The 20,628-nt window shown below is 35.4% G+C and overlaps 1 protein-coding gene across 4 annotated transcripts in view; it reads right to left on the bottom strand.

The window, feature by feature from the left end:
* Positions 1–20,628, bottom strand: part of KCNH7 (potassium voltage-gated channel subfamily H member 7) — a 483,013-nt gene that overhangs the window by 110,812 nt on the left and 351,573 nt on the right. For 2 of the 4 annotated variants that reach the window (XM_082691246.1, XM_082691247.1), the window contains exons 5-7: positions 18,983–19,003; positions 18,531–18,554; positions 10,830–11,044 (exon numbers count right to left, since the gene is read on the bottom strand). In XM_082691246.1, coding sequence (XP_082547372.1) covers positions 10,830–11,044; positions 18,531–18,554; positions 18,983–19,003 — 260 coding nt within the window. The remainder of the gene's footprint in view (positions 1–10,829; positions 11,045–18,530; positions 18,555–18,982; positions 19,004–20,628) is intronic. The other 2 variants (XM_082691248.1, XM_082691249.1) reach the window with 2 other exon arrangements.

Raw genomic sequence — 20,628 nt, 5'->3', positions numbered from 1 at the left:
TATACTTAGAATAACAATGAGAACTATAAAGCCTTAATCTGTACTTGGGTTCTCTTCTCGGTTTCTTCAGTGGCATAATGAATGGATGGGGCTACATTCATACTTTCCAAATTCGCCTGATCTTAAAAATGTTAGAATAGAGATTGCAAATGGAATGGAGATTGTTAAAAATTCAGAATCCTCAGACTCCACTGAAATTTACTGAATTTCCAGAGTGTGTATGTGTTGGGGGAGGAGAGAAAAGAGAGAGAGAGAAGTGTTCCAGATGACTCCATTGACCAGGAAGTTTTGAACAAAAATCTAGAGAAGATGTTATCTAAAGTTCCTTTGAATATTAAAATTATATGAAGATTAACTGCTTTTTAATGAAGTCTTTTAAAGCAATTGAGCTTTAGAGGGTTTATTATCTAACTACATAGTTTCCATTATAAATGTGACTTCCACAATACAGAAAATTAGAGTTAGAGAGGAAAATATATTACCCACAATTTCACCATCCAGAAAACTAATGAGACATTTTATTTTATTTTATTATTTTATTTTATTTTATTCTGTTTTTGCTGTCTTATATAGGATTTCCTTTTAAATAAGTTTCCATGGTTGAATTCATTTCCTGAGACTAGGGACAGTTCATAGCTACTTAACATTACAAGACCTTGGCTGCCTGGGTATGTGAAAATGCCATGTCTGCTCTGGAATTTCCATAGCTGATAAAAATCCTTTGCCTGAGTCTCATCCTGTGAAACATGAAAAATTTACTCCTGCCTACTCTCATTAAGCAACCTATTTTGAACTATTTGTCCCAACCCCTAGGCCATGAGGCCAAATGAGCAAAGAAACTCTCCCTCTAAAACGTCCTTTCTGTCTCTGGGTCTGAGTTTAACCCAAGCCTCACACTAACTGAGGGGATAAAAACGAAACATCTTGGCAACAGATATCCACAATCTTCCTATGTCTCTGTTGCTATAGTAACCAGGCTATCACTCTGTATGCTGAGCCAAATTGTTTTTACCTGTTCTTCTGACCACTGATATTTTACTTCTTTTCTTCAAGCATCTATTTTCAACCTGATTTCTTTGGCTGACAAAACTTTTAAAGAAGGCGATATTTTCCTCCTTCGTTCATTTAAAAATATGTGACGAATGTACAAAGCTGAACAGGTGTTTTTTTTTTTTAAAGCAATTATGTATAAATGCTTGTCCTATAAGCTATGGCTTTATTGCTAATAGGGCTTCATAAGGATGCTGTTCTTTCATCATCTAGAGTACAGAAAGTATGACTTTTGAGCTAATTAAGGTGTTTTAAACTGAAATAAAACTAATTAAATTAATTAGTAATAAATTACTAATTTATTACTAATTAGTAATAATTTAATAATAAATTAAATGTCTGTATTTACTTTTAATGTTTTAATTTAGAATATGTCAGCAAATATTGATCAGTTTTGATATGCATATAGTATTTAGTGAAAATAGACAAAAATTAATTTGTTGCATTTTAAAAATCACCTATTTCACCTTTCAAAATAATGAATTATCTTTATTTTACATTTAACAGCAAACAGCATGCTTGTAGTATTCAATTTTTACTTAAATGTCTGTATTTACTTTTAATGTTTTCCTCATCATAACTTAGGGTCTTAGAATATATCTATTTGCCCAGAGAAAACTAGATAACATAATCTAGGATCAAAGCTTTGTATTCAACAAAAGGCCCTTGAAGGTGAGGACCTTGATTTACACATTTTTTCATCACTATTGTACATAAAACTTTGACTTACAGTTGGTAAGCATTCACAAATACTGAATCCATAATGATCCTGATGAATGTGCTTTATTCCTACTTGTAGCATCCACATATATTTTTCATTTCAATGTGCGTGTATAGGCATAGATCAAACCCAATATATGGGGAAAACGCTAGATGGGGATTTCTGTTTTGCTGTGTCAGGTTTGATGGTATTCTAGAAATAATAATAAGACAATGAATGCAAAACTACATCATATTAAATTGGAAGTATTCAGAGGAAATTTTGAACTTCTGCATTACATTTCATATTTAATTTGGAATCTTATGATTATTACTATTTCTGGCAGTTCAAGATGATCTGTACAGTTTTATTGAGGTTTGCATGATTTTATATTAGTTTAGGCAAGAAATGTTTTAGAAAAACAGTTAAAACATACTGTAGAAGTATTGTGAATTTTGTTTTTTTTGTAATTTCATGAGTGAAGCAACAGTGAGGCTTTATAAAAATAACTGTTGAATAGAGACTTTTAAATGAAATGTAATTTTTTAAAAAGATTTTATTTATTTGACAGAGAGATCACAAGTAGGCAGAGAGGCAGGCAGAGAGAGAGAGGGGAAAGCAGGCTCCACACCAAGGAGAGAGCCTGATGTGGGGCTCGATCCCAGGACCCTGAGATCATGACCTGAGTTGAAGGCAGAGATTAACCCACTGAGCACCCAGGTGCCCCAATGAAATGTAATTTTTAATTCATGACTGTGATATTATGGTCTATAACAAGAAACATGTATTTGGTCTTCATGTTCCTGACACAGAGCTCTTAAACACTTGGCTGCTGTAAGTGAAGAGAGTGGCAAACATCTTTGTTATGTTAATGAGGTAACTCTGGAATGCCCCTAGGTCCTCTCAAGTCACCTGTGGAGGGAGGCTAATCATCAGTGGAACCAACTATGTAATTAGAGTGTTGGAACTTTCAATCCCAGCTCCTACCTCTGGTGGGGAAGGGGGTTGGAGGTTGAATATATAGCCAATAGCCAATGAGTTAATCAATCATATCTATGTAACAAAGCCTTCAGAAAAACCCAAAAGGGTGGGGCCAGGAGAGGGTCTAAAAACTCTCCACCTCTTTCTCCGTGCCTTGCCCTGTGCATCTCTTCCATCTGACTGTTTCTGAGTAATATCCTCCTAAAATAAACATAAGTAAATGTTTCTCAAAGTTCTGTAATTGCTCTAACAAAGTAGTCAAGCCCAAGGAACAGGTTATGAGGACCTCCTATGTGTAGCCAGCCAGTCAGAAGCACAGGTGACAACCTGGACTTGTGGTTGGTATGCAAAGTGAGGGGGGAGTTTCGTGAAATCTGGTGATATCTCCCAGGTCGATAGTGTCATAACTGAATTGAATTGTAGGCTATCCAGCTGGTGTCAGAATCTGAACTGGAGTTAGAATTACAATGGCATCACTAATGAAACTATTCCTATATATAAAACCACTTTTAATTTGTAGTTGCATCAGAAAGATATTTTTTAATACTGCCATTGAAGAAAGTTTAGGATTAAATTTATCCAATATGAGAGGAACCACAGAAAGTGTTAAGAAATTTTGTACTATTAAAGTCTGAGATGACAAATTATTATTTGTGGCTTTATTGAGGCTATTTGACATGCAAAAATTGTATACATTAATAATTTTAAACATTAGCTAATAAAATCAATACTATCCCTCTATTATAAGTCAATCTCCATTTCTAAACAAGTCCTGAATTATAAGCATTGTTTTGGGTTTCTGTCAAAAGTAAATATACGTTTAGAGTCATTGAGAAACATGAAGAGATAATGAGCATATTTGCAATGGACAAAAGTCAGTGGAAAATAAAAAGCCATAATCTTTGAGCTCCTCTTTATGTCAGTACTATCAGTGTAATTTTGCTTTTCCTGCAACTGAGTGGCATGCTACCAACAAAACCCCAAATCCTCTATCTTAATCTAAAATTAGCATAAGAAAAACAGGATAGAAATTTACACAAAAGATAATGCTGAAATGAAGCTCCCTGTTAAGGATTGTTTTCTTCTGCTTTTTGACAAGCTTGAGGAGTTCTAGAGAAAAGCTGCTATATCCTCTTCCCTATTTCTGTGGACTCACTTTTCTGGTAAATTGCTACTAAACTTTTAGATTAAGATTTTGACTAAACAGTCCAATGTTATAGGTATGTCCAAATGCCATCCTAACTTCTTAGCAGATCTCGCGGGCCTGTAGGAACCCAGTATAGACTCGTAGAGAGGGTGTACATTAAAGATAAAGGACTTCAAATTTGGGTTCATATGATCTCAGTTTGAAGGCTACTTCCACCATTTCCTTATGTGACCTGGACAAATTGTTTCCTCTCTCTAAGTTTGATTCCTCCTCTATGAGATGGAGATGTTAATAATAGTACCAACTCACAGGAAGGACTCTTATGTGGATTCAAATTGATAATCCATTAAACCATTTAGCATAGAGCTGGCACATAGTGAATGCTCAATCAATGTCAGCTATTATTAAGTCTATCATAAGTCTATTTTCATGCCAATAATACACTTAAATGAATCCTAAATAACAGGAATCTATTCTGGCTTTAGACTTCCATGTGGATTACAGGATTATATGGCCTTTTAAACATTCAGAGTTTTCTTTCTTGTGACCTAAGTCTCTGATCACTCTCAACACTTATTTTCTTAATAGTGGAACTATGGAAAAATTATACTTGTGGACTAGTAGTAATTCTTTTCCTCATCATCTTTTCACCAAATTAAAGTTTCCTGGTTCATTTACGGCCCTTCATAGTCTGATTTTCTGATGATCACAATACAGATTTCTATTAAATTCATCAGACATTCCTCTTAAGTACTCATGCAATAAGCTGTAGAATTATTTGATCATAATCCAACCAGTATTGAGTCTAAAGGAAATGTGAGCTACTTTTAGTTTCACAATTTTGTAGCATTTTTTACATTAGTACTTATAAATGCTATTATTATATATTGTTATATAGTGTTTCTCCAACTAGTTTATTACCCCTTGAGTACTGGTACTAGTTTTTATACTTTTGTGTTTCTAGTGCTTATCCAGCACATAATGCATAATGCAAAGTAGGATGTGTGTGTGTGTGTGTGTGTGTGTGTGTGTGAAAGAGAGAGAGAGAGAGACAGAGAGAGAGGGAGAGATAGAGAGAGAGAGAGAAAGAGACTCATGTTTAGCTTGAACTCCTATCTTCATCTTTGCAATGGGCCACTTATTTTGTTTTTCTTCTTTAGAACCTCTCCTCCCCCACAGCATTTTTCAGATGTGGTCATTGACCAAGGGGCTATGCTTCTTAGACCATAAGGATGAACACAGGGCCCACGATGGCCAGTAGGAGTCTACTTTCTCAGGAAGGTAATGGACACCAGAGGAGAGAATGCCCTTCTCATCAGATTACGAACTGTGAGCATAATGTGAGTTGAGACTGAGGTCCTTGGTTCCATAAGATGGGGAGTCAAGTTAATATAGAAGAAGGCATGGCTGAGATGGCAAGAATGTCATCACATGTTCAAACAATGAACACACCAGCCATGGCCCACAGCAGATCTGTCCTTGCACTTTTTAGTTATGTGACCCAATAACTTCCCCCTCTCCTTTCATATTTTGCTTAAGTGGTTCCAGTTGGGTTTCTGCTACATTCAGTTATGGCATTGACTGACTGATACAGTCTCCTGTGACTGGTCAATAAATATTTGGAACCAACAGCGCCTTCTTAAATCTTCCTGATACTCTTATGCATATGCAGGGAGAGTGATCTAATACCAGTTTGTAAAAGCTGAACATGACAACGAATAATACATTTTATCCTAAAAATTAGCATAACATTTGAACTAGAATTAGCCTCAGGAATAATGAAATCATACAAGAGTGCAAAAGTTCAGTTTACTTTTATTTAAAAGGGCGCAGATATAGCCAAGAATTTGATCCTCAACTGAGAACAACAAATGTATGGTAAAAGCAGATCTTTATTCTCCACCTACCCAACTTTTCTTCTAATTCTTTGTGTTTTCTCTCCACCACTCGACTGGAATTTGGTAAGAATTAGCCAACTAAGGCCCTGTCTTCTGAGGAAGGACCCTAGTACACATCAGCCTGTACAACGTAGATTATAGTTAAAAAAAAAAATACAGGTTTTTGAGAGTTATTTTTTATTTTCTCCAATTAATAGAGAAGGTCAGATGGAAATGACATAAAGAGCTAGTGCATTCCCAAAGTCTGGCCTATAAGACCAGCCAATGAAAAAAGTCTCCAGACCTGAAACAAGAGTCAGGCTCAGCATCTTGCCTATGAGGAGAATCTGGAAGGCAAGCATCTGCTTTGGAGATTTTTGACCAACAGTTACTCTTGCTTAATTCTCTTCAATTAAAAGATTCTCTTCAATGTCTTCAGTGGTCCATTTCCCAATCTTTTAAGATTCTTTTTATACATTGTGTAGGTACTAGTGATACAAACACCTCATGTTTCATTCCTTTTCTGGTACTCACAGTTCCCCAAATGTGCCCCATTCCAGATTCTAATTCCTAACCCTGAAATTTCTCAAGAGTTTATATTCCCCAACCACCATCCCAAAATCCCAATATAGGTAAGGTTTCCTCTTGCAGTACCCTCTGCACTGTTTTCCTGTAGTAAAATTCTTCACACTGCATCCTAATGTCCATGGATTGTGCTTGTCTATCTCTCTCACTTCTCAAAGGCACAGTAATTGCTTTTTCACATGAATTCCCAGAAATTATCACTGTACATAATAACTCTTTTTTTTAAGGATTTTATTTATTTATTTGACAGAGAGAGATCACAAGTAGTCAGAAAGGTAGGAAGAGGGAGAGGGGGATGCAGGCTCCCCGCTGATCCCAGGACCCTGAGATCATGATCTGAGCTGAAGGCAGAGGCTTTAACCCACTGAGGCACCCAGACACCCCCATAATAGCTCTTAATAAATGGTTATTGAGTGAATGAACAAATACATGGTGCATGAATGAATGAATGAATGAATGACTAACACCATGGCCCCTACTCTGAAGAAGCTCACTCTAGCTGGGGAAGAAATAACAATTTGGCTAATTAGCAATTAACGAATGTATAATAGAGATAAGATCCAAATATTGATAGAGCATAACATGAACAGAAATTAATTGTTCCTTTCATTTTATGCCTTTTTTCTTGATATCTGCTCTACTGTTGTGCTTAGAGGAGTATTTAAAATTCACTATTGAATGCTCTATGAACAAAACCCTGATTTCTTTTGAAGAAAGGGTTACCATACAGATCTAATAAAGGAATAAAACAAATAAGAACCTTAGATAAAGAAAATACTGCTGGCTGCCTATAGAAATACAGTTAGAATATCTCAATGAGGAGAATTTCCATACAAACCTAACAAAAGGAATAGTAAAATCTTTGGGTTTTTAACAGGGTATTTTAGTGATTGGAGGTCAATTGGTGTTCTATGTTGTGAATATGGAAATTCCAGAGACAGTTATGATGAGGAAACTTCACAAACATTAAGTGAGGCTAATCCTGCTTTCAAGTATTTAAACAAACTTTCCAGAATCATGTCTGCAGGAGGAATTTCTCAATATTCAACCTCTACCTTGTTTGGATTTACGTGTAGGCAGTTGGCAGGTTTGTTACTAAGAGTTATGAATGGCACGAAAAAGAAGATGGAGCATTCCTACCACCTCTTTCTAGTTTTTGGTCCCAGCCTTTTTTTAGTCCCTCATGATTTTTAGCCAGAACTGTAGCCACTTAAGTGTTCTGTTTTCATAATCTTCCTATCATTGTATTTTTTCATGTTGCTAAAAAACAGTGATCTTTTACAAAATAGTATCCAATCCAAATCTTCCAACATCTTTAAGGTGCATTGTTTTTCAGTTGGGGTCCTTTAGAGTCTGGGAGGAGCACTATACTATTTGGGTAAATTATGAAAAGCTGTAGGAAAAAGACTTTTTTTTTTTTTTTTTTTGAGGGCTTGGGATTATCTCATTGGTAAGTAATTTAAAACATTTTTTAAAAATGTTAAACAAAAGGGGCACCTGGGTGGCTCAGTCGTTAAGCATCTGCCTTCTACTCCAGGAATGAGCCCAGAGTCCTGGGATCGAGCCCCCACATCAGGCTCCCATGCTCAGTGGCTTCTCCCTCTTCCACTCCCCTTGCTTGTGTTCCCTCTCTAGCTGTCGCTCTATGTCAAATAAATAAATAAAATCTTTTTAAAAATGTTAAACAAATACTGTGATACTATGAAGGCAAATATAAAAGAGGAATTTTTTATTTTATTTGAGAGAGAGAAAGAGAATATGAGTGGAGATAGCAAACTCCCTGATGAGCTGGGAGCCCAACTCAGGGCTCCATCCCAGGACCTTGGGATCATGACCTGAGCCGAAGGTAGATGCTTAACTGACTAAGCCACCCAGGTGCCTTAAAAGAGGAATTTAAAAAGAAAGCATGAGACCTTAAAAGAATGCCAAGTGTTTGCTGGTAGCTGTCCCATTTTACTTATACTTCCAAGGCACTTCTGTGAAAACGTAGTGAAGAACCACCTAGAGGGGAAAATTGCACTCTTGTAAGTCCCTGCCCAGCCTATCCTCTCCTGGGCCAGGAAAATACCTGTTCTCAGAAGACATATGGATTTTTGTGCCTCCACAAATTTCTTTTTGTTGTTTTCTCTGCCTAGGATTCTCACCCCTTCCCTTTGCACCAATGTCCCCTTCCTCCCTCCCTTCCTTCAGTAAACATTTCATGAACTCCACTCCGTCAGGTGTGGAGGTTCTGCTGAGGTAGGGAGAAAATGCAGAGATGGTGAGGAGGGCAGAAGGAAGTCATACAAAAACATTCTAAACAGAATAATGACTAATACTGCATGCTATATACCTAGCACTGTGATGAACATTTCCACACATCACTCTATTTAATTTTTACATCAACACTTAGAAATAAGTTTTGTCACTAAAACTTGCCTTGATGTCACACAGTAAATGGCACTCATCTCCATGGCATACAATAAATGACTTAGCCAAAATTAAAACACAAGTGCCTGTGACTCCAACTTACGCTCTTAAAATCACTTACTACTCTATGTGACAGGTAACCTTCTAGATCCGGATGAAATGTCCCATCAACATCTTTCTTCTCTGAAAATTCTCCTTTCAAAGCATAATTACTTTCACCCTAAGTGTGTTCCTGTATTCATTATGAGCATAATTTCATTATAGCTATTTGTAATGTTTCCTCTCTCACCAGCCCTAGAAAGTCCTTAAAGCAGGCACCATCTCTGGTCCACATGCATGTCACCCTCTCCTGCCACCGAGAGTGGGCTAAATGTGACAGGATAGGGTGGACCCTGTGGTAAACCAAGGGCAGGAAAGCTTTGCAGAGATCACACTTGGCTGCCCAGACTTTAAGGTATGCCTTGTTTGGCTTAAAAAAACATTCTCAGTGAGTTTGCCAACTTTTGGAAAGTAAGAGCTTATCTTAAATCTTGGATTTCCAGCTTCTTTTTTAGATTGGAAGATTTGGAAAGCTTCATCAATCTTACATGACCACAGTCGTCTCGAGCTGAATGGTAACCGTCTGCTGTTGAGGGGCCCTCAACACTTCCCTACATTCTCCACTACTGTTGGGCTGTCCTGGTGACTCTGCTCACTTAGGCTACTGGCAGGGTCCTGACCCCAATATTTGCAATCAGTCTTCTGTGCAATTTCTGAAATCTCTTAATTTCAATGTTACAGGGTTATTATAAATAATCATTATAAATAATAGAAGTATAATATGATTATTACAAATTATTTTTCATTTCCAGTTTACTAAGTTAAGAAAAGTGAAATGCTAAGGGTAGAAAACCTCACTACTACATAAATATTAAAGCATGTACTAGAGATGCTCTCCAGTATGACATGGTAGAAAGCCTCATATACATATACATAAAACTGGAGGATGGACATTGGGGAGGGTATGTGCACTGGATATTGTATAAGACGGATGAATCACAGACCTGTACCCTTGAAACATACATTTTATGTTAATTAATTGAATTTAAATAAAAAAATAAAACAAATACACATAGTAAAGTATGGCATGTAAAAATCTCTCATCTCAAACAGAGGACTCAGATCTATTTATAACTGACTCACAGTCTTTCCATAGTTATTGCAGCACACATAATGGGTTATTTAGAGATGACTCAAGTACTGCTGGTAGTGATTATAATTACAGACAAAAACTTTATCAATTCAAAATATTCAAGGCTTGGGGCAGAGATTGGGGCCAAGTTTACCTTTATATCGAGACAGTTCTTGAAAAGATTTGCTGAGCAAACCTACCAAGCAAAGTGTTTGTAAAAGAACTTTTTACTTGACACAAATTTTAGAGTCATGAATTCCCAACAATGTAAGTGCGTTGTAAGCAAAAGCTAGATACTGCTTAGGTTGGTATTTTTATATAATAGGTACAAATTATTTTTATCTATTCTTTAAAGTAGGGCTCCTGCTAGACAGTACATTTTTAGCCCTAGTTCAAATTGTAATATTTATTTGAAAACAATAAAATATTGTTCCTGTGAAATGTATTATTTACTCTGACTTTTAATCATTTCAGCTCTTTTCCTCAAAGAAGTCTGCTTAGTAGAGTTTGTGCAAAAAAGGAGGTCATGGTTAAGAGTAAATCCCAGTTAGTCACCTAAAGTTTCAAGAGTCACAGCCATTATATTAAGAAACCATGCTTTACTATTGCAGGCATGGCAGCAAAACAATAAATGTCCAAACAGGATGAATAGCAGGTTAACCACCTCTGTAACAAAGAGAACAACAATACTAAGTTAGCCCATTTTTGCTTAATCTTGCAGTAGAGAAAAATCACAGTCTATAGTTTTATTTATCTGTTGCATTAGAGGGTTATCCAACATTTCAAGATAAATTGAAGTGCAAATAAATATCTTACCTCTTTTGATAATTATTCACATGAAAAATCATGTGTTTTACAGTACAGAGAACCTTGGAAATAGTTAAAATTGAGAGTAAAATCATATCCTACCTGGGTGACTTTCTCTGTCACATTGTGTGTTCGATCTTTAACCTTGGGTGCAATAATGGTTTTATCTGAAGAAGGAGGGGAGGCATTCTTTTTTTCGGTTTTGACATCTGAAAAATTCAGGGTGAGCTGTGGGATCTTGTTAATGGTGCTGTATTTGTTGAGATTTGAATCTGACGTGGATCCCAGGAGGCTTGACTTGATATGATTAAAAGGCCCTAAAAAAATTGGAAAATATTTGTAAAAGCAGTATCAGGAGAAATAGAAGAAAGAGATGGTCCTGAACGACCCGCTAATGGTCCACAGCCAGTGTGACCCTGCTTTGGGAGGGACTAAATGCAGCCAGCTGATACCTGAACACAAGTTTAGGGTCACTGTCTGCCCAATGGAGCAACATGTGAGTATCCGAGGGTAAGATGGGGTCCAAGGTAAGTACCCAGATGGCATCTTTCATTAAGGGCTTAACGTCTTTCATTAAGGGCTGGAATAAAAGAAGAAAAAAAAAACTCCACTCCTTATTATTGGCCTATTATTGGCTAAATTGATTTCTCAAGAATATCTTTTTATGATCCAGGGATTATTCAAGGAAGGACTTGCCTATGGTTAAAATCATGCTGGCGATGACATTTCTGAACAGGTTGTCTACTGAGCTCCAATATGCATTACTCCTCTCTCTTGGCCATGACAAACGACAAGCCAGCTGAGTTTTTTTGTATGAGATGATCTACAGAACTTCTAGAAGAGTTAAGCCCAGATGGAGGAATTTCAGCTAAGACTGAGAAGGGCCAATGTCTTTGTGTATATGTGTGTGAAGTCTATTGAAAACTCTAGAATCCTTTGTGAAGTTTTAAAAATCTTTCCTTTTTTTCTCCTTTTATTTAAATTTAAGACTTTCTGGATGGGGGGGGGGGGGTCCTTTATAAAGACCATTCCAGAAGAATGCTTTGACAAATGTAACATGATTGAAGTGACATAGCTAGGTAATGGGCTGGGGTCAGCAGTACCTGGTTACTTTTTTTTTTTTTTTTAATCATGCTATATCCTGGATCCCCAGAACTTATTCATCTTATAGCTAGAGCTTAGTACTGTTTGTCCAAACCTGGTCACTTCTCATATTTCATTTCTTCCCTGCGAAGACAATTGGTCAAGGTTCTAGGACTCCTGGCCCCCTTGTCCAGGATGAATACACTGACCAGCTACATCTGGAGACGAACTTACTGTGTGTTGCACATGGAAAGTCAGGAAATGCTCCAAAGAGTTTCTTGTACAGTGAGTTTTGCAACTTTTACCATTATATAGCTCTTAAAAATTAGCATCAAGAAGAATTTTATAGAAATCCTGAGCCTATGAGTGTTACCCAGCTGTTATCCTGCTGTCTCAAGAGTGCTTCAAACATAGAAACTGCAGGACTAAACTTGCGAGTCAGCAAATTTTGCCTTATGCTATTTTTTGTTGTTGTTGAGGATGAAACATATTTTAGAAGTTAAAAAGCACTTTATGTACCAAACAAGGTCTAACCACCTGAAAATTAGATTTACAGGTTGTATATTTTGAACCACAATAATAAATCAACTCAGCTTAAATATAATGCTAATAAAAAAATCCATCATTTAGTTCATAGTTAATTTGGAGAAAATTCATTCTATATTCGTTTATAAAAGTACATGTTAGGTTATTATAAAAGTTTAAAGTGATTTAAGAGAATTTCACCTATGTGGCAGATACTGTGTTCCTTGAAGTGCATTTCTATTCATTCTCTGAGTTTTATCCATGATCATGATCAAGTCCATCTAGGTGAAAAATGTCATTGAGCTCTTTGGGCATTTATTGTCCAATATGCTCTCATTTGCATACATATTAATATTCTCTTTTCTATTTATATGACAAAGAGAGAAATATGACCCCAAAATGGTACCATATTAATTTAGAGTTCAGACAGTTCAGACAGAAGCACCATCCCCTAGGTCTCTGTAGAAGCCTCCACCACACACCAGTGATTTATTATTGTAACGCATCCTAGATAGCATTTCCTTTTTTGTTATCATTTTATGGCTATATTCCAGACCTATATCTTAAAATTTGTAATTTGTGAAACATTCTAGGACTTGAGACTTCTTAGACAATGCCTTTTCCTCAACTCCAATGTTATATTTTCACCCATTAGGTATTTTTACAACACACAGGTATACTGAGAAGAGATTAGAGAAAGCTGAGCTCTGATACATGGTTGTGTTTAAAACTTTTACACCCATCTTGCAATTCTCTTTATCATCCCTCTATGTGGTGCATTTCTGTAGCGATTGTCTACAGGGTTGTTTATGAAATTGGGCAAAAACATGGAGGATCTATGACATTAAGGCAGACAAATACTGTTAAATATACTTTGATTGTTCTTGTGCCTGTTCCAATAAATGCCACTGCGTTGACCCTACCAATGAGCAAGAGGTCTCAATTACGATGGTACTTCATCTTCGGGGCATTTGTGGGGACATTTTTGTTTCTCATAATGATGAGAGGTGGTAGTTTTTCACCTGGAAAAAACATCCCATATGTTCCAGGGGACACTCATGACGGTGAAAGCCTATTTATAATGATCTGAGCCTTGAACGTATTCCACATATAAAGAGCACAATCTACATTTAACATGATTTTAATATACATTGAGCTTTCCAGGGCTATAGCTACTATGTAGGGGAAAAAACTTTGTATTGTTTTGTTCAGAAGTTTACCAAAACTTGTTCCTCATTTTGGAAAATCGCATCATCTGAAACTATGCTATTTGTGGCATTGGAATTTTGTGAAATATGACTTCAGGTCATAAGGTTATAGTTTGTGTTTGTATATTCTGAATAAATATGTAAGCAAAGAAATTTGACTCTTTTTTTTTTTTTTGCCAGTGTTGGAACCAAATATTAAATTTGCAGAGAATTATAGGAATCACAGTGAAAATCATTAATAAAATTTCTTTCAAATGTATCTCATATTATTGTTTTCTATATATGTAAAATGATGCATGATACAATCAAAGGAAACTATGTATAAGAGCTAAACACTTGAAATTATTTGTCTTAAGACTGCCTGTTGGTTTCCAGTCTCACTTGAGTAATTCCCTAGAGATCTGCCACACCTTCACCTAAATGTCTGAATTGCCATTTCTTGCTCTGAGTCCCATTGTTTAGGAAGGTATATGGTCTGCAAGGGCTTTTTTTTGAAATACTGGAAAAGATAGATGTTCTCACATTTGGTGGGATTTTCTCCTTCAGTGCAGTTCATTAGTATCACATGTTATCACACAGGGAATCATGCTGACATTACTCCAAGCTGGTAAGGCCTGGCACATTTGTGAGAATATCATTACTTCCTCATTCTTTCTCCAGTTTATCTTGGTGTATTCTTCATAACTCAATTTGGTTATTTCTTATTTTTAAAATTCATATATAAATAATCCTGCTCTGTTATTATTTAACCCAACAGTGGTTTTTATTTTGCTATCGACCCATATTCCTGCTCTGTTATCCAGTACTTATCTGGATAATTTAATGCTCTTAAAACCATTTTTTAAAAAAAATGTCTGATCATCGCATTGTATCTTCTAGTATAGTTATATTTGAACATCAACATATTGAGAAAAATAACCTTTTATTATAAACTGCTTTTCTTGTATTCTTCCTTTATATTATAGTTAAAGGATGAGGTTGACTTTTAGAATTAGTTTAATTATCTCTAAATGTGTTACAGTCTAGTAAAAAGAGTATAGCAAAATATTGTAGAAACAAGTGGACATTGAGTCTGACAGGGCTGAGAAACCCCTGGTCAATACATGTCATACTCAGATTTGCCCTCAGAGCATTATAACGTCATTGAGTCCCTGTTTTAGTTCTCATATTTACTTGTGGATAAACCTTCTGAACTGTTACTCTATTCTATTTTTTTAAGCTCTTAATATTAGAGATTTAAAGTAGACTCTTTCTTAAAATCTATACATTTAAAGAATTAGCAGAACCTAAAATGTTCCTTAAAATAATCCAAACATGCTACTTAGATACGACATTTACATTCTATTTCATCCTGCATAACAAAGATAATTATGCTTTTTCCCACTGATTTTGAAGCAGATGTTTATATGCAGAAGTCTGAGTCTATAAGATGATCAGTATTAGCTTAGGTTCCTCTAAAGCCTATCTAAATTCTGTAAAATTTTCCAACGCTTCAGTTAGGATCGGTATCCACAATATTCTCATTTTACCAATTGTAAGCCTAAGCAGACGGAGTATGAGACCAAAGGGGAATAAGCATCACGGTCTAGAAATCAGAATACAGGGTTTCCTACCTCCTAGGTCTATATTCAGAGAGGCCTTGGTTGAGGATTTAAAGGTGAAGGGCAGCCTCCCTGAGAGTGACCATGAACTGATGGGATTAAGGACTCTAATGAAAGAAAGGAGAATAACCTGAAAAACAAAGTAAATGAATTTAAATGAAATAAATGGGCAGAAATAAAGGGAAATAATAGATTCAATAGAAAGGAATGTAAAACTCCAAAGTAATAGGACTTGATGTTCTTTAGAGAAACATTTGCGAAATGGATGCCCAGGTTAAACGCTTCGGTGTACTAGAAGGATAAGAAAAACAGGTGACCAAGTAGACTAAACCAACAGCTGGATAAAACTCTCCTACATTACAAGTGTCTGATTAAAAATAAGGTAAGCCAGGTTCTGGCCACAAAGAAATATCCTGAATTTAGAGATCAAGCCAAAGACTAAAGCAACACCTGGAAAGAATTTTAGATTAAAGATATTTAAAATTTTTATGATGAGGCCATTTGAATTTATCATGGGTTACAAGAAACTGAAAGAGAATATATTTTCTTTTAGATGGTGCTGGGAATATAGCGAAGGACATCTGATAATTAAAAAAAAATCGTAATGCTATTTTCTTTTTTAAAGATTGCTGCTCTTGAGAATAAAATGGGACAGAGGAGAAGGAAAGCAAAAAAATTAAGGTTGTCAAAGCATCAGGTCTTTACACAGTTTTATTTCTTAGGGCACTGAGTTTATTAGGGTAAAGTTTAATAAAATATAATTTGCTGAAGTGACTTAATATTAAAAAATGCAAATGAAGTGCCTAGTAATTGGATTTTGTAAAAGAACCGTGGCAACCAGTTTAACGCTTAGAAAGATAGATAAGTAATCACATTATTTGTAGTCAGTATTCATATTGTCTGGGTTCAGTGCATGACACATGATTTTCAGAAGAAAACTATCACCGCTGAAAATCAGTTTGCAAATTCATGTAAGAACACAAAAACTTGGTAACAGCCAGTGTAGCTTAAGAGACACAACCTGTATCAGATCAGTTGATTTCTTCTGTGAGTCTGATAGGTTTTGTGGTTTGAGGAGATAAAGGCAGTGATAAATCTTACAAATAGTTTTGTTTCTGATTCATAGGTCAGATTCATAGACAAGATGGAAACTTGAAATAATAAGGAGGTGGAAGCAATAGAGGGGTAAAATTATATTAATGATCTATTTATAAGTAGGGTAAGTGGGGTTAAATTTTATGGATGACTTGAAAAGCAGAATAGGCAGAGAAACCACTAAATTTGAGGTGAAAATCAGTTTACCCATAGTTGAGATAGCATTAGGTTCACCTCTCATAATATTAAAGAAATTATTTAAAAATTTTATGTACATACACACATATAAACAGCATACATAATTTATTTGAGTTAATTTTTTTCAATCCTTGATAACAGGGCTACACTTAGATCTCTGGAGTCTTATTTCAAAGAGTCAGAGTGCCAAGGAAATTTATTCAAGGGAAATAACATTAATCCCATGAAATAAGGTTAAATGGAAATGATTCCATTTTAGAAGAAAGGACTGAGTACCAATTTGCAGTTTTTATACAGTGCTATTATATCAAGATTAAAAGTAACCGGCTGGTATCTGTCCACTCAGGATAGATAAAGGGGGCAAGAAAATTGCATTTCAGCAAGAAGGATTTAGGCTAGCTCTTTGTGTAACAGGCAATAAAATAGATTCCCCAAGAATATTAAAGAATGGGGTCCTTGGGAGATAAAGATCTTCTACCACCTGTGTCAGGGATTCAGCCAACACCCTGCCCAAGGTGAATAAACCAGACAAACTTGAAGTCCTTCCAAGTGCCTGCCAAAACTATTTACTTTATTTTGGTAAAGAAATTATGTTTGGGTGATTTAGATATTGAAAAAAAAAACACCCTGTAATTATGCATTTGTATACAAAGAAATATAGAAATCCCTTTTATTTTTTAAACCTTTTATTTAAATGTGGTTTAGAAACAACACCAAAAAAATTTTTAAAGTACACTTAATGTACTGTTCTGTATATAATTAGTATATTAATTGTTCTGTGAAAATCTTAAAGAGCCGGACATTTAAGGTTCTTTTTGATAGTTTCAAAACCAGAGTCTGAAAACTTTGGAGGGTACATTTACATTAATTTTAAAACTAAATTTGCACAATTTCCCTCTAATTTGGGAGTTTGACTTCATAAATATTAACATGTAAAAACTTCCTACAATGGTTTAAAGTTTCCTAATCCCAATTCTGACTTTGATGATTCATTTTTGTTCAAAGACTATTGCTGTTCAAAAAAAAATGGAGGGTTGAGGGAAAAGGGTTGGAGATTAAATGGATTCATTTATGAGAGAAAAATAAAATTAATGTAGTTTGAATGGCAACTGTGTGAACTGCTTGTTTGGAAGATAAGCAAGCTTGATTTTCATTTATTGAGAAAAATTAGATTCATTTCTCACTGCATTTAAAAGATCACTGGAAAAATAATGTCTAATAATTAATTGCTAATTGTTAAATGCTAAAGGCAGTCATATTTCATATAGGGGAGTTGGCAAGAGGTGTCTGTGTTCTGTTTCTCGACATTATATCCTGAATTATATCAACACAAATCACCATCACAGCTGACACTAATTTGCTGCCTTTTAGAAATTAGAGTAGACAGGCCAAGGATAGAATAATCATGTAGATGAAGTACCATCCTGCTATTGGAGGTCACCTCCATGACCCTTTTTGAAGTGCTTGCAAAATAAAATTGGGATGGAGAGAAGCTGTCATGATTTCCCTTCTTTTCAAATCACCCGGGACAGCTGACCAGAAAACAGCTTTAGTGTCTAGTGCTATTAATTCATAACCATCACCAGCTCTGACTTAATTAGGGGAGCAATTGAGAAATCAATATACAAAACTTCATAGTGATCAGAGTAGCAGTGACATACAGAAGAGGCCAAAACAGTGAATTTTAAGTAGTGATGGTTACTGGTGGAGACGTGTCCATGCAACACACATGCACAAAATGAGTCATTGTCACCATAGGCACACTCACAGCAGCATGCATGGCCTATGTTAAAAGACTAAGCCCGAAAGTCTTCAACTTGATGAGAATAATGTGATTACTGTGCTTTGTGATTCCTTATATCTACTCTGATTTAGTAGAAAAAACCAGAGGTGAATTTCAAGTTTTTAGTCAAATCCAGATTTATCCAGAGGTATGGCCCACTTAAACATTACCCTACAGGAGCTACAGGTCATGCCAGTGATTTCAGACTAATATAGGACACAATTAAAAATGACTGAAATGTAAAATAGAGAAAGAGAAAATGACTCTCATGCATGTACAGTTTATTACTACAGTAAGCTTAAAACCATACCCCCTGCCATCCAGGAACGTGAAACTAGTTTTAAGGAAACAAAAGAGGAACAAGTGAAGTGATACTGTCATGTAGCACTTTGATTACTTTATTTATTCTTGCACTCAAAAATTTTTTTGGCTGAAATAGGCTTATGTGCCTCTTTCACAGTGGAATATATTTAGCTTGATACTTGTTTCTTTCCAAATGGTTTAGATATTCAGGAGGTAATCATTGTCAACCTAGCCTTATACTTCTTGCAGGAAAAAGGAACTCCTAATCATTTTGGTGACATGGCCAAAAAAGTAACAATGTCTCCAACAAAATCAAGCCAGGATGTCTCCACCAGGCACCTGAACTAGCTAAGGGCCAGCATGATGTTGCATTGAACAGGGCATACAGCAGGCAAGTTAACATGCCAAGTAAAGGGGCACTCTGAGCATCAGATGATGAAATTCGAGTTCGTACATTACCTTTGACATTGCGACCATTGTCTGTTTTGAGCACATAAGGATAAAAAAAGAAAGAAAAATAAAAAAGACTAAAATTATGTTATATACACTGAATTACCTCTGTAAAAACAATCAGAGTAAACAGGATATAAGGACTGAAATGTATCTTTGAAATTAGCATTTTGTATTCTTCAACCAAGTAAAATGCACAAACCAAAAATGCTATCTGCTGTAAGCATGCATTTTCAAATATGTGAAACATTTATCTCACTTAATTTAACTAGATTTCAGGATACAGATTTTATAATTATGACAGTCTGGAGAAAGGCACCTCCAGCTGCCTGCAGTTGTGATAAAAAACTTTAGATCTTGTCAGAAGCCAATTTTAGTAGCAGTTCAACCATCATTTACAAAGAAAGACTGTGCAACATTTGGTACCTAAAGTAATATTTTTTCCCCCATATGATTTAACCTAGTAAATTAATAAGGACAAATATTTCTAAGACAACAGCTTACCTTAATAAACCAACTTGTGTTATTATCAGAATTCTCTTCACTGCCCCTCCCCACAAATGTTCTTCAATGTATATTTTGGAAATACCAAATGGTGCTCAAAGAGTCATTCTTAGGCAAAAGTAATTGTAAGAAATCAGGGAAAGATTTGACTGTTAAAATAACATGGGAATTTTAAGTTTTTTGTTGTCACAGGGGACTCAGTGTAATAACTAAAATATTTAAGAAATTCATTTATATTAGCATGGGCTGTTTTCAAGTCTCAGAATGGAGTGTTTTCAGATTTATTTTGAGATTAGAAATCTGAATCTTTAATGCATATTTGCTACTAACAAAATATGCATTACTGGTTTTGAAACAAACAAGCTTAAAATAAATGAAGTCATGTCAAAACCATTCAAATATATCCAAGATTTGAAAAAATCTGTTCAACATTTGTTGACATCTATGCTACTGCTGTGTATATTTAGAATCTTGAGATATATCGTAATTCTTTCAAAGCTTACAACTGAAGCAATTTCAATAATGTGGTATATTGAATTGCTAGTGTACATTGCCTTTGACAGAGATACACAAAGTTGTGACCTCATGTGATAACTCTGCCCTCTGAGGGACCATAAAAAGGCAAACAGAGATTACAGAGAATTAATTATCTTCATCAGAAGCTTGTCCCCCAAATCATTAGTTTACTAATGATTTACAACTGCTTACAAGTAGTTAAAAATTATAACATTGCTTATCATCAAAATTACACATAAAGATTTGTAAATTTTCAAAAAACCTGATTCAAGCTGCATCATATGGTTAATGATGCTTTGACATTCTAAGAGCATTCAGTCAGGGCACTGAGGCTAGTTGAGACCTTGTTATTTGTCCATGACAATGTAAGTGCAGATATTAGAGAAAGCATTTGGAGTCCTATAGCAATTTGACGGAGCAACTTTATGTCTGGTCATTCTAATAATAAAACAATTGGTGTTTATATTTTCTATGTCTGTTTTTTATTTCATTTTTCTAATAGTGCATTTTAAAAAAAGTATTTACAAACGTATTCATTTGTGATGGATTAGAAAAAATTCTGGTCCTTCATCATTAATGGTTTGAGCAGTAGAGTTCTAAGGTACTTGATAAGGTAAATTAAGTAAAAGGATAAT

Source organism: Mustela nivalis (genome assembly GCF_964662115.1).
Source record: "Mustela nivalis genome assembly, chromosome: 11".
Lineage (NCBI taxonomy): Eukaryota > Metazoa > Chordata > Mammalia > Carnivora > Mustelidae > Mustela > Mustela nivalis.
This window is presented reverse-complemented; position numbering and strand designations above follow the sequence as displayed.